Source organism: Stegodyphus dumicola, chromosome X1 (assembly GCF_044657685.1).
Source record: "Stegodyphus dumicola isolate Sdum_Otavi_A_Nest chromosome X1, ASM4465768v1".
NCBI classification, from domain to species: domain Eukaryota; kingdom Metazoa; phylum Arthropoda; class Arachnida; order Araneae; family Eresidae; genus Stegodyphus; species Stegodyphus dumicola.
The window spans coordinates 66,573,343-66,588,532 of NC_140780.1; the positions used below are offsets into that span (position 1 = coordinate 66,573,343).

At 31.4% G+C, this 15,190-nt stretch overlaps 1 protein-coding gene across 2 annotated transcripts in view; it reads right to left on the reverse strand.

Annotated features, from left to right (window-relative positions):
* Positions 1–15,190, reverse strand: part of LOC118193213 (uncharacterized) — a 60,452-nt gene that overhangs the window by 26,342 nt on the left and 18,920 nt on the right. For both annotated transcript variants that reach the window (XM_035364269.2, XM_085808299.1), the window contains exons 5-8: positions 13,017–13,089; positions 12,339–12,390; positions 12,085–12,223; positions 3,558–3,605 (exon numbers count right to left, since the gene is read on the reverse strand). In XM_035364269.2, the coding sequence (XP_035220160.1) occupies positions 3,558–3,605; positions 12,085–12,223; positions 12,339–12,390; positions 13,017–13,089 (312 nt within the window). The remainder of the gene's footprint in view (positions 1–3,557; positions 3,606–12,084; positions 12,224–12,338; positions 12,391–13,016; positions 13,090–15,190) is intronic.

Genomic DNA, 15,190 nt, shown 5'->3' on the forward strand with positions numbered 1-15,190 from the left:
TTCACATTCTAGCCTCTCAGAAGTAAAATAAAGAAGAAATAGCAAAGACCTTTACAACTTGATCATAAAATCAAACAAAAACAGAAAAAAGTCATTATATTCTTTATTTAAGAAATAACTTTAAAGGAACCTCGAGGGCTTTTTTGCCCTCAAGACTCCTGGCAGTCACTGGATCTGCAACTAAGAAATCAAAAATACTTTATGTGCTAAAATACTGAAAATAAGTTATGTGATTCCTGTAAGCTTGCAACTTGGACATCCAAAACCAGTTATGTGCTTGGATGGACGATAATGAAATTACAGACTCAGGAATGAAAAATAGTTTAACTTCATCACCCAAAAACAAAATATTGGTAGAATATAGTGTTATGAGATAAAGTACATGCACAGCACTTGGAGCAGAACTAAACTTAGCATTATGCTCAATGAATATTCCACACACACACCAAAACAAAACAAAACAAAATTACAACAAATTGACAGTGATTACAAATCAAAACTGACTAAAAAATTAGGAAATATTTACAATGGTTTAGAAAGGGCAGCAAGAAAAAGGGTACAAGAAAAACAAGTTGCCAACCTCTCAAAAAGTGTTCCATAAGTGCACTAATCTGAATAAAACATCATTTGTGATCTCTTCACATTCTATGAAGATTCAAACAATTTGTTACCAAATTGTTACCTCAATCTCTGAGAATAATGCTGGTTATCAATGTAACAGACAGAAAAATAATAAAGGAATGTCAAAAAGGCAATACAGAGCAGCAGAAAAAATGACTGAAACTACTAGGAAATAAACTAAAATCAGCTGTAGTTGGAGACTATTTTGTTAAATATTCAAAATGTACACTTTGGCCATTTCTGAATTAATTCCAACTTATTGGAAAAATTTTTAAGGTGAAAGTAATGTTGGTAAATATTTCACACCTCAAGAATAATCCCAATTAATTTAGAATTAAATTGGCAGAAATAAAAGTAAAACAAAAAGAATAGAATGTGGTATTATTAAGACATGATTTGCTAGATGCAACTTCTAGATTGTTAATGCACAAATCATTGAAGGCATCCTGGATATATATATATATATACGTGTGTGTATGTGTGTGTGTGTATATATATCTGTTCATGAAGCTCTAGGAAGCGAATCAAAGTTAAAAGGCCAACTGCAAATACTCAGTACCACAAATTCACTGTCAAACAAATCAGTTGTGTTCAAAGCATCATACGAATTCACTATCAGAAAATAAATGAAGCAGTTAACAACTACAGATTACTGATGACTGAAAAAACTATATTCAAAGTCTAAAACAGTGTGATTTGGTTTACTATCAACTGTCTACCAGTGTATCATACAATAACAATTACTGCATAATTACTATTTAATAATAATGCTTTAAACAAAGTTGACTGTTGTGCAGTTTTTCAGGAACATTGTTTCTTACATAAGAACTGATAATTAATTCATAACTTCAAAAATCTTTCAAATACAAATAATTCAAACGGACACCATGTTTGGCTGCTTAAGCATTTTATTAAGCACATTTCCTAATTAGCCTAACGGTATATCAACTCATTAAAATAAGCCTAAAAATACCAGGTTGAAAAGGAAATGCTTAACAATTTTCTAACCAACTAGATTTCTCAGTTACCTTATGATATATATACACTAGTGTCCATAAAAGTGTTTCGCAGCTGGTATAATGGTTAGTGATGCTGACTTGTACCAATGATTTAGCGTTCAAATCCCAGAAATGACCTGGATGTTTGTTGGTGTACAGTATCTGTGCAGTAAAGGGGCGCCCAAAATTCGCAGTTGGATAAAAGTTCTTTCAAAAGGGTGATGGTAGGAGAAGACAGGTGGAAGACCTTTGTACTGGCTCCCGAGGTCTTATCAAAATTTGGGCTGAATTCCAGTTACTGTGGCACAGCTATACCTCTCTACAACCAATGGTGAAATGAAATGAATGAATCTGGTATTCTGCACACTTCAACCAGTGCCTATCCATAAAAGTACTTATGTAGTCTACTTTTACATACATATACTTTCAATTACAAAAATGCTTTAAATAATGCAAATATTTATGATTGGGCATTTTAAATTTAAGAAATCAATTTAGCAAAAATTATAAAATCTAACCTTTAACTACAGACCAAAAAATAAAAAATAAAATGCTTGACTAATAAGCAAAAAAATATATTTAATTTAGAACGATACAAGATGTTTAATTTAGAAATTTGGTATTTTATTATGCTTGCCTTGAGTAGTCAGTTAAAAAATAAAATAATGTGAAGTTAATTTTCCCCATTTAATGTCACTCAGAAATATTCTTTTGTGATTTACTAGCATGTAACATTTTTTAATTTAAAATTTTGCTGCATATGTTATGCCAAAAGCATTTTCACGCAGGTAATTTATGTTTTCAAATGCTAACGAAAGGTTACCAATATCCTCATTGTTTTATTACTTTAGAATCACACAAAAAAATCAACAAACTAGAATTTTTTTAATGTTAAATTTTTAAAAATAATGTTATGAGTTAATTAGGTTCCATTATTGAAATCTGCCACTGTTTTTTAGAATGCAATTTCTATAAGATTCTATAAATAGGATCTCCTTTATGAAAAAAATTCCTTGTACTTGACAATTTGGACAGCAATGTTTGTTATTTAATCTATTAATATGATAATTTTTTTCCTGCCCTGATATTTCATTTTGAGTTATGTAAAAATGCAAACACTTTGCCTTTCAATTTATGTTTAGAAAACGATCTCAGAACTTTAAATATCTCCATCAATTTTTATTATACCAGAGTCAAATCTTTTAAGTTTTATTCTTTAGAATGAGTAAAACTTTTACTAAATATAATAATAGTGACTGGGAACTGTGTAAAAATTTAAGATTTCAAAATTTTTGCAAAATAGACTGCTTAAATTAAAAAGTGGCAGAACATAAATATTGAACCATTTGTATCTGAAATTTTGTATCATTTGAAACATTTGTATCTGAATATTTATGTCTGCAATGAAAAACTGAAGGCGAAAGCTTCAAAGACTTTTAGGGACACAGTGTATCTTCATATATATATATCTATACATTTTTAATTGCATTCTAATCAATTTCAATATATCTTGCACAGCCCTCTAGCACGAATTTTTATGGAATTAAATCAGTTCAATTTCTATTCATTTGTAATGTATCAATTTCACTTTTATAACATGATGCATACTTGAACGTTCCACGATATACAAAAACTTGTATGAAGAGTTGACATTTAGAAACAACAGGATGTAGAATGTAAAAGAGTGAAAATTTTCTTTACTGCTTAATTTATGATTTTCCCCATCCCTGGAATGTATGCTTCTGAAAATAACTGTGCTTTTGCACTTTTTTAATATAATTTGCAACTGTTTTTAATTCCCCTCTTAAAAAGAAAAACTGCAATAGATTTTAGACAGAATTTAATTTTTTATAATACAAAAAAAAAAAAAAAAAAAAATCTATTTTTCCTGGTTTTGGAAAGAACATTACTTATTTGTATAAACAGATTACCACATACCTGAACACAATGTGAACCTTGCTGATGACTAGAACTTGTTTTATCCATCTAAAAAGCAATTATAACTCTACTTAAAAATAAGTTTGCAAAAAATTCATTATGCATAACAAAACTTACATTACATAATTTCATCCAAGAAGCATAAGCGATGAAAATAATTTACTGATTTAGAATCAGTAAAACAGAGCACAAGAGATAGGGTCTGTTTAACTCTTTCATGATAGGTACACTGCGCAAAAAAAGGGGGAACAGTCTATATCTCCCGTTTTACTGGGCTGATTGACAAAATTCAAATTGCATTTTTCATGTCTCAAAAGGGCGACTTAGGATATATTAGATTATATATAGCACTGTTATAACATAGGTATTTCGACACAAAATCTGACTTTTTCTGAAATAACATACCAATTTTTTTTTTTCAATATTTTGATTCTATGACTCAAATTATTCCTAGATATTAAATTTTGTAAAATTTGGTACAAAATTTATGGAGAAATTCAAAAATTTATCTTGGCAAAATTTTTTTCAGTTTGGCCAAGAATAATTCACTTGCTGAACTTCTTAATATAAGGCAACCAATTTTCCTTTACCTTCCATTATGCCGGAGCAGAAAAAAAGACATTTTGTTCCTACCTTTTTACATTGTGCATGAGTGGAAAAAAAGGCACATCGTTTCCACTTCCAAATAATTTTAGCAAAGTGTTTAAACCACATCTGATGTTTTCTTACTTTCAACAAGTATGCCAAACTTCAAAACTCGCCAATATATAAATTCATGTATATCTTCAAAAATTTTGAATAAAAAATTATAATTTTTTGCAGGTATGCTTAGAAATATGTTTACTTTAAGATGATGGTAAACATTTTATAGATTATAATTCAAAATTTTTTTGAAAAATTTATAAAATTTTTTTTAATAAATCATTTGGAATGAACCTGAATATGAAATGTGAAAGAAAGAATCAAATAACCCTAATAAAAAAATATTAATAAATATATACCAAACTCAATTAACATTGAGGAGCTAAAATTTTGAGAGGTAATTTTTTTAAAAACTACTCGTTGCGATTTTTATGAAGCTTGGTAGTTTGGCGTTATTTGAGTCGTAAATTGAAATATGGAAAAAAATTGGTATGTTATTTCAGAAAATGTCAGAATACCTATATTAGAACAATGCTATATGTAACTCTAATACATATCCTAAGCCGTGCTTTCGAGACACGAAAAACTTAAGATGAATTTCATCTATCAGCCCAGTAGAATGGGAGATATAGAACTGTCCCCCCTTTTTTGTGTGCAGTGTACCTATTTCAATAAACTGTTCTCCTCTTGGAACAGTTTATTAACCTTTTAACTGTCAAGTTATTTTGATGATTTGGGTACACAAATTGTCAAATTTTTTTATTGGAAAAACCAAATGTAGCCGAAATAAACATCTCCCGATATATATTCGGGTATGAGAATACGATGCACTCAAAAAAAAAATTACCCCGAGAAATACTCGGGCGTGACATTTTCGAACACCAGTGCTGTGCCCGAGATTATCTCGGGCATGACAGTTAAAAGGTTAACAGGAAGCACTGTCTTCTTGGGACGAGCATTTGGTGCAGCTATGCCTAGCTTTGGGGAGAAAATTGCATAAACTAAATATATGGTATAATTGTTTCAATTTTTGGCATATTATGAGAGGAACACTCAGGCAGCTGTCAGGGTGAATTTGAAAACTTCACCATTAGATTTTCTTTGCCATTTGAGGCATACAATTTGTTTCGTTAAACGATACACAAAATATTCACCTCAGTGCTAGGCAAACAAATAAAACCTCTAAAATAATAGCACATATATACTCATACCACCAAAAATAAAAATATTCAGGACCATTAAAAACATTCCCATATGTTTATATCAGGTAATGCAATTAATAGCTCTGTTTATTTATGATTTCAACTCATGATTTCCACTTTGATTCAGAAACAAAATACCAAAAATAAAAAATACTGCAATGGAATGATGGTCAACATTCTTCAATCTCGATAAATTCTACCATAACAAACATAGGGCTAGGTGTAGTAACAAAAATAAATAACTCAATATACACATTCTGTCTAAAAAAATTTTATGTGGTACACTTGTCTGAACAGTCCATTTAAAGAACAATTCACATATAACACACCCAGTTCTGAAATACAGTTGCCAGCTGATGCATATATAACACACCTGTCCCGAAAGGGTTAATAATAACCTGTGTAAGCATATACTATCCAACATTCTCTGCAAAGAATCCACTGCCAAAATTACTATTCACCCTACAATGTATGTGTATGTGCTGCAATGGTCAGCTGAATATCAAATATGTATAAACAAATGACAATATTGTCTTTTCAGAAGAATCTAGATTCTGCTTACAATACTCTGATGATCATGTCTGAGTCTGCCAAATGCATGACTAACATCATGACCTTTGCAGTACACACTGCCATCCAGTTCCTCCACAGCAATATGACTGAGGTGCCAATGGAACTTACTCCTGCATCTACCCCATACATATTGCTAGCACATTCAGGTATTATCGCTATATCTCAGAAGTTTTGGAGCCTGTTCTCCCTTATCTACAAGGCTTGCCTGTAGTCAGGTTTTAACAAGATAATGTAATAACACATGCAGGATGGACATTCAACAATTTTTCATTGCCCACCATGTCATATTGCTACCTTGGCCCACCCATTCTCTTAAGTAAATTCCTCCTCAAACAAACAACAGGCTTCTTCCTTTCAAGTAGAACCTGCAAGTAATTTCTCTTTCTCTTAGTAATGAGGCATGCTGCAGCAGTTATTACCAGCCATGGCAATGAAACAAAATACCACTTTCCCATTCAACAAGGCAAATGAAACTGTAATTTTTGATCAATCCATCCTCATAGCTTATATTATTTGCCCAGTAAATACAGATTTGATATCTCTTGTTTCTCATGGTGTTACATATTAGACAGCCAGGAATGTAGTACATAAACAGCATTTCTTTACAATTCATGATCTCATTCAATCTGTTGCAAAATATTTTATTATTTTCATCATTTCTTCACTACACCTCATCTGCACTACATATTTAATCCATAATGATCATAGTGAAATCACATGAAAGAGATATCATGCACAATGCCAACCTGCAACATGAAACTTTTTCCTACTTTCAATACTCCACTGATTTCTAATCACATTTTTCGATTACATTTACACTTTTTCCTTATTAAATTAATTGGTATTGACAAAAAGACATATCTTCTTGCAAGAAGTATTGCACGGAGCATACAAACATGGACTGAAAATAAATCTCTTCATAACCATAATTAGTCAATAAAATTTAAACTAATGAAATTCATAAGTGATCAAAGGCATGCTACATAATATAATCAATATTTAGTAAATAAATTATTATCATCTTACTTTGCAGCTATTGCATAAGCATTATGAAATTCATTTCGATTTCACTGAATTTCAATTAATTCATTCAATCTTTGATGTAATTTAATAAATATACACGTACATATATCTTTATATACGTATGCATAAATCTACAAGCAAACACATATGTATAAATGTGTATGTGTGCCTGTGTGTATATATACTTTATGCCCATTTAAGGATATGCATGCTTCCACTTTATACCATATTATATAAATTCAGACATACATACTACATAGATATGTAGGTGTACATTTCCATAAACAAGTATAATCTGGGAATCATAAATACACTAAAACTAGCAGTTTGAAAGCTTTTTATTTTGTAGAAGAGACAAATTTCTTCATTGTGTTTCTCCCTGAGGCTCACCTCTAAGATTCCAAATGGCACATTTTAAAAGCTACCTCCATATCAGTGTCTCGATTTCACGGTCAAATAATTTTAAAATCAGTCATTCAAAATGGATTAGAGTAGCATTTATGTAATATCACAGTCTATTGAGCTCTGAGAATACAAACAGGATGTAAAATTTCTTATATAACATACAAGTCATTGTTCTAAGACAACACCTGTTCCCCATGTAAATTTCTGAACTTTGACCTTTTAACTGATTGAATGCCTTTGTCATTCATTGGACACACATCTCAGCAACTAGGCTCAAGGCATTCCGGAGGGCATACCTTGGTTATATCTTGGTACAGGGAAAAATCGGTCAATTCAACTGTGTCAGTACATGGTTCACTTGACCTGACGATGAAGTTATTTTGAGTAACTGCACATAAAGATACTCACTAATATATCATAGAATTTAAATTGTACAATATAAAATATGCCAGCATGGTTTATAAGGTATTTCTCCCACCTTCTTGGCAAGCCTTTGTGGTGTAGTGGTCCACAAGCTGGGCCGGTATTCCAGAAGTCCGTGGTTCGATTCCGGGTGAAGGCGACTGCCAATTTTTCACCTTGCCTGCTTTTAAAAAATACATAATGTCTCTATAGGTTTATGTCAAAGCTGCTACTACGACAGTCTAGAGTTGAAATGAACTGGTTCAGACAATAGAGGAAATAGAAAAATTCACATGCGACAATTTCAAACAGGAGAGAATTTCGCTGACCAGGCACCTGAAATTTTTCTTAATGTGCTAAATTATGTAGCATAACAAAACATAGAATAATATAATTCGGTACTGAAGACAACTAATTATCATGTTACCCCACAGCTTTTCCGAAACTAAACAAACTATTTTCCTCTAAATTTGAAAAACTCTTTGCACTAAGAAATTACCTTAATTTTGATACCTGAGGAAACACGTTCCCTTAATGAGGCTGAGAAATCAGCATAAAAACACAAATGGAATTCATGTGTAAATGTGATGTTTTGAATTATGGGTTTTCATACTAAATAAGTTGACATTTTTAATGGCTTAAATTCATTCCGTTATTAATACCTGAAACACATTACTAATTTTCAATAAACAGTATAAAATGGTAAATGATTAAATAATCCTTCTTTTTCTAATTTTTAAAACAAAACATATTATTCTAGAAAACAGTTTTGCACCTTCTGTTTCATTCTGCAGATACTTTGAAAAAGAAGTGAATGTAAATTGGGAACACTTATGTAATTGGACATTGCAATACCAACAATCTACAATAAAATAAAATTATTTTTAATTAAACCAGGTATATTCTAGTTTGCTGAAAGTTTTCTCCTAAATAATATGCTATGAAGTAGATTTTTAACAGTTCCACTGAACTTTAATTTTTAATCATTTCTATAGCATTAAATGTTTATTTTTTAATTATTCATTCTATGGGAAAAGTTCAAAGATATAGCTAAATTTGGTAATATATTCGAAAACAAATTAAAAATTATAAGGAAATTTAACAGTGAAAACAAGAGACTGAGATGAAGACTAGTTAAATTTAAAATTGTGCATGAAATAATCAAATAGTTGAAATAAATTTGTGACATAACATTAATATAAAGATATGATAGAAATAATTAAGCATTTCCTAAACACACAAAATTTTGTAATGTAATTCAAACAAAATATTTGTAACAATGAAAGTAACATAATATAAAGAATGACATTTTCTGCATCGGAAGTTTACACACTTTCTTCTGCATAACATCCATCTGCAACAACTGCAATATGAAATTTTCCCTCAAGAAAAGCATCTTGAAGGCTGGTAACTAATCCCTACATTTTCCTTCATTTTGTGGCATAAATGCACCCCTCTGAGAATCCATTAAACTACACACAAGGATCTTTGTTGTAAACAAAACGTGATTAATTAAAGGGGGAAGGATTTGATTCAGGATACCTCGTCCTTTCAAGGCTTTTACAGCTGCCAAAGACCCGGCCTCAAAATGTTAAATATGACTGCACCTTGGTTTCCTAGAGACAGGCATTTCAAAGTTAACTGTATATAATAATTTTATCAACTTGTATATAATAATTTTATACTACTTAATATCTGAAATTTATCATTTCTGTAAAAAGTTCAAAGGTGCCTCCTAATCTTGTGGAGTACAAGGGATCACGAAACAACGCAGCAGTCTTGCTCACTTATTTACATCATTTTAGCAAGTAATTTCTTTATAATTGTGTATTTTCAGGACAGCAGATTCCATACACTTTTTATCCAAAATACTGAGAGTTCACGCTTGCAAACTATCCTTATCATTAAATTTATACTAATGATGGTAAGTGATTTTTAAAATTCACAATTTTACAATGAACTTCAATTCAACATATTTCAACATTATTCCTCAAAAAATCATGGGAACGTTACTTTTTTATAATATATAACAAGTTTGCAAATAATACATAATTTATTGCACCAAAAGCATAGAAAATATGAAATCAACAAGACGGACAAAATAATTTTACTGCTATTACTATCAAGACAACAGAAAATTCTGACAAGAATTCTTAAATGATGGTTTCAATGCCATCAAACAAATAGCACTGGAATAAATTTAACAGTAGTAACCCGAAAGTGCATAAATTATGATTGAAAAAAGTGAAAAATTTATTTAAAAAAAGAGGGGGCATGAAAGTCTCTAAACTCAGTGGCGCAAACAGCTTTAATGAGTAAGGCCTGCAGTGCCCCGAAATCTGCTTCCTTGTCCGTGGGAACCGGGGTGCATAAGCATATGCCCTGAACAAGTGGTCACCTTGGGTCATAGGAACCCAGTGTTTAGTCCCCAAGCGAACTTGGTACTCATTTTATTGACCCAAGGGGTGGAAATCATGGGATGAAAGGCTGAGTCGACCTTGCCCAGCCCGGGGTTTGAACCCCGGACCTGTGGTGCTGCACAAAGTGCTAATCACTGCGCCACCGAGCCTCATGAAAGTCTTTAGAGATATTTAAAATAATGCAAATATAAAATTTGTTTCTTTGTTATTGCTTTATTTTAAAATTCAATGGGAGATAAACTATCACATTAAAATGTACCCACAGCAAAACATACTTGTTATTCTAAAAAAATAACTTCATTATCAGCTGCAAGAAATTTAAAGCAATAAAATTAACAGCAAATTGATTTTTTTTAAAAAAAGCAACAATAATTTTACAACTAAGTTATGAAGGTGTTTAAAATGAACAGACATGCAAAAATTCCCAGTCTTAATCCCAATTTAATCACATCTTTTGGTAAACTGAGGCAACAACAGTCCATATTACAAGGTTCTATTACATTTGAACAGCCCCATACTAAAACGTATTCTTGAACATTATTAAGCTGCATGTGCAATAATGCACAAGTTCTGAAATCACAGACTGATGAATATTGTACATCTACTCAGTCAGAAACATTTTAAAGTTATCACAAACAATAAAAAAATAATTAAGAAGTATTATTAATTTAAAACACATACCTTTAAAATGAAACAAAATACCCTTAATTAAAATAATAATTAATATTTTTTGTGTTCTTAAATTTGTAGTTAAAAGTATTATATACCACAAAGCAAAAACTGAGCTTACAAGCATACTGTTTTCTAAACTGTACCTTAAACCTTACAAATCTGCATATTTACATATCACATATATAATACAAACTTAAAATGTTGAAATAAACTGTAGATAACTTATAAAATATGCAATGTCAGCTGAGGATTTGTTGAACTATGATGTATCATCATCTTGGAAGATCGGTGACCTTTGATCAACCTAATTTTGGTTTCCTGTAGACATTTACACCTTATAAATGTCTGTATAACCAGAAAACAGATTTAGTCACCAAGATGTCATCCTCAGGACATCAAACTCATTTATTAACTTTCTAAAAGTCCAATGCCACAATGAATTGTTCAAATCAACTTTTCTAGGAACGTTATCCCAAAACAATTACCATATTTGACGGCATATAAGGCACACTTTTTTCCCCTAAATTTGGTCTCAAAAAAGTTACCTGCATCTTATACATGAAGGACACAGTCTCATACATGAAGGTAATTGCATTCAATAATTGCTTATTTGGCTTTTACGAAACGTGAGAACTAAAAGAAACCACGCTATTGAAACTTTTTTTCCTTGTGTGTGGCCGTCAAAATAAGAGTGCGTCTTATATGCCGTCAAATATGGTACTTTCCGAGTTTATCCAAAAGCTGTTCCTTTCTCTTAACTTACAATGAACAACTTAAAATGACTGCAATGAACAACTTACCGCATCTTTTCATTCCACGTATTACGAGGTAAATAATTATGACATATGACTCACAATATGATTATTCACCTAAAGACACACTCAAAGTATCTTTTTTCTCCTTTCTTCATAATATCTATCACTACTCAATGTACATAATTGCTGAAATCACCATTACACCATACTAACTAAAATATAGTCAAATCTTGCTCTTGCATCAATGCTACAGCTTTGAATATCAATGACCTTTCAGTCGTTCTCTTAGCCATACAAACTAAAGTACAAGAAACAACACATGCTGCTTCTTAGAAAATATACAGAAATCATCATTGCTCCTCCCCATTCCACTTTACAACATAGCACTGCAAAATAATAGTTCGGTTTCTTCCATACAGTTCTTTCCACTTACTTTTTTCATGGACTTTGAGTTTATATCTGTAAGAACAGGATCATCAGATACAGCAGTTGCAGAATCAGTAGTCATGACTAAGCTTGACTGAAATGTCTCATACTCCCTGTCATTACCACAAGCAGCATTTAGAGAGTTGCTGGAAGAGGAAAAATAATTCAGTACTTTAGTGAAATGGCATTTTATAAAACTTAATAATTAAAAAATTTATGAGACACAAATTCTATAAAATGTAACAAAAAAACTGTACTCACCTGTCACCACTTATGTCTAAACCAGAATCTTGAGCACTTTTCTCTTGGCTCCCTTATAAAAAGAAATTATTATTTTACAACAACACAAAAATTTACTCCACACAAACTACATAAAGTTTACTGATGAGATTATAAACTTTGTGCAGAGTGACATTTATTATAAATTTTTAAATGGCAATCACCTCGTTTTTAGGTCTAACTGATATTGACACGATATCAATAAAATACCCTTAATACCGAAAAAATAATAGCATGAGACAGCTCTTCACATGATGAATTCAAAAACCCCATGCTTCTCTTAAAATGCATGTCATAAAATAACCTGTTTCAGGTTTGAGTCATTCACAAAATGCAGTAAAATATGTAATTCTAGTTAAGTATACAACTTTAAAAGGACAAAAATGCAGAGCTTGAAGAGAAGTTAGTTATTAAATTAGTTCATACAGAAATTAGTCTCAGAACTATTACATCAGCCTTACACATGAGCATTCAATAGGTTTAATCTAGACAGGCACTGGAGGGCATTGCATTGTTAAATGAAAGAATGTGCACACTTAAATAGTTAAATACTATGCTTGTCTGACTGCATTTTAATAATTCACAATGAACACAAAAAGCAATATTAGCATGGACTAGAAATAAAGTTAATTATATAATAATTAATTTAATACACCTCACCTTCAAATCCACCCTTAGTAGAATCAAGTTTCACAAACAGCGATAAACGTCCCAAAGGCGACTCTCTCAGTAACTGCAATTATTCTAGTATTGTTAATAAGTCTTTACATTATAAACTCTTAAATTACAGATCAACATATTTTATGTACATACATTATTCCATTTTAAAACAATAAGACCCTTCTCAGAAACTATACTCTTACATACATGACAACTGGAACTGAAGGTTAGATTAGATTATTTGAATACAGAAATTCACACAAGAGCTACCTGCCTATGGGAAGGGATGCCTTTGTGAAGTACTTTCAAGGAAAACTGGCTTATATTCACATTACACATGGAGAAAACCAATACACAGCCAACCTATTTGAATGTGATCGAACTTGGTATTCAGTGAACTCAAACACTCAGCTACTGGTGAGGCACTGACAATTGAAAAATAAATTCTAAAAAAACTGGGGAAATTATGGATAAAATAAATATCTAATACGTCTTCACTATTGAGCAATATTTAAAAAATAATGATGGTTTAGCAGCTTCAGTTCACAATATTTGTTAAAAATATGGCTGCAAGTGAACTTAATGAACTGTAAAGAGATTAATTAAAAAATTTAGGTAGGTTGGATAAATTAGTTATCTTAAACACTCTGGCCATCCTTCAAAAAGTCGTTCAATGTAAAACATCAAAGCAGTTGGTCAGTGTTCCTGAGAGTCCAGGGACATCAGTTTCGCACTGTGGTCAAGAATTAGACATTTTGAGAAGCTTACAGATCATGAAAGATTTACATCTTCATGCTTACAAAGTTCAAATTACTCAAGAATTGAAGCATACTGACCATGCACAGCAAAAAGAGTTCATTGAATCTTGTGGAACTAGTAGTAGACAGTGATTTTTTGAACAAAATCATCTATATAGCAATGAAGCTAATTTTCACCTTAATGGCTTGATTAATCTATAAAACTGTCACATGAGGGGTTCAGAAAATCCATGAATGATTGTTAAGAAACAAATTCGTGCACAACATGTCACTGGTGCTGATTATGGGCTAAAGGCATCTTTTTCAAAAATGTGGCTCGTCATGCAGCAACAATTAACAGTGCTTGCTATCACAACATTATAATCCAGTTTTTCTGTGCCTAAACTGCAAGGCTTGCGATTTCAAAAAGACAGCACATGCCAATATAGCCCAAGAAAGCTGTTCAATTACTGCATGAGTCATTTCCTTTTTCTTTGGATTTTTTGAAGCATAAGGTTTATGCTAACAAGCCCATGACCTCCCATGCCTTGAAGGAGGAAACTGAGCACTGTATGAATGAAATTCAGCCACATTTATGCAAAACAGCCATGGAAATTTTCAACAAAAGAGTGAGCATAAATTACCTGATACGCTATTCCATACATAGGCCATTTACCCGATGTGCTATTCCATACATAACCATTTATGAATCAATAAAAAATCTGCAATTTTAAATTATACACCTATATTTTCTATCAAAATTACTTCTTGCATGAATTTTGGGACACTCTTCATATTGGAAGAAAAGACATCAAGGTACAAAGTGAGGGTCATTTTGGAATAAAGATCAAGAAAATAAGACTTATTTGTGGCATTATGGGGAACTTTGAAATATCAGGAACAAACATGCAATGCTTGGATGGTTAAGCATTAATTCTTATTGGCTTTGCATGGATTGCAATAGCAGAATATATACCCAAAAGTAGAGATTTAAAACGAAATATTGGCAGAAATTCACAACTCAGTCTGTGTAATAGTGACAAACAATAAAAAGCACTACTGCACATGCAGAAAAAGCTAAGTAACTTTATTAATAATAATTTCCTTTTTCAAGTAAAATATGTAATTAATTTTCATACACTTTTGTTAAAAAATTTATTTAGACATACGTATAATAAAAGTCGCCATAAATGTGCAGCCATATTGAATTTTTTTATTTGTTTACATTTTAAGATGTAACATTTGCAGATTATTGGAATTCTGCAATACCTAAATATTTATTAAATTAAGCTTAAGTTATCTTAATGTGGTTAAGCACACAAGAGCTATCTGCCTATGCGGGTGGGATGCCTTCATGCAGAACTTTCTAAGATGATTTGTATTCATATTACTCATGGGAAAACCATGCAAAACAATCATGTTGCGAGCTTACTCATC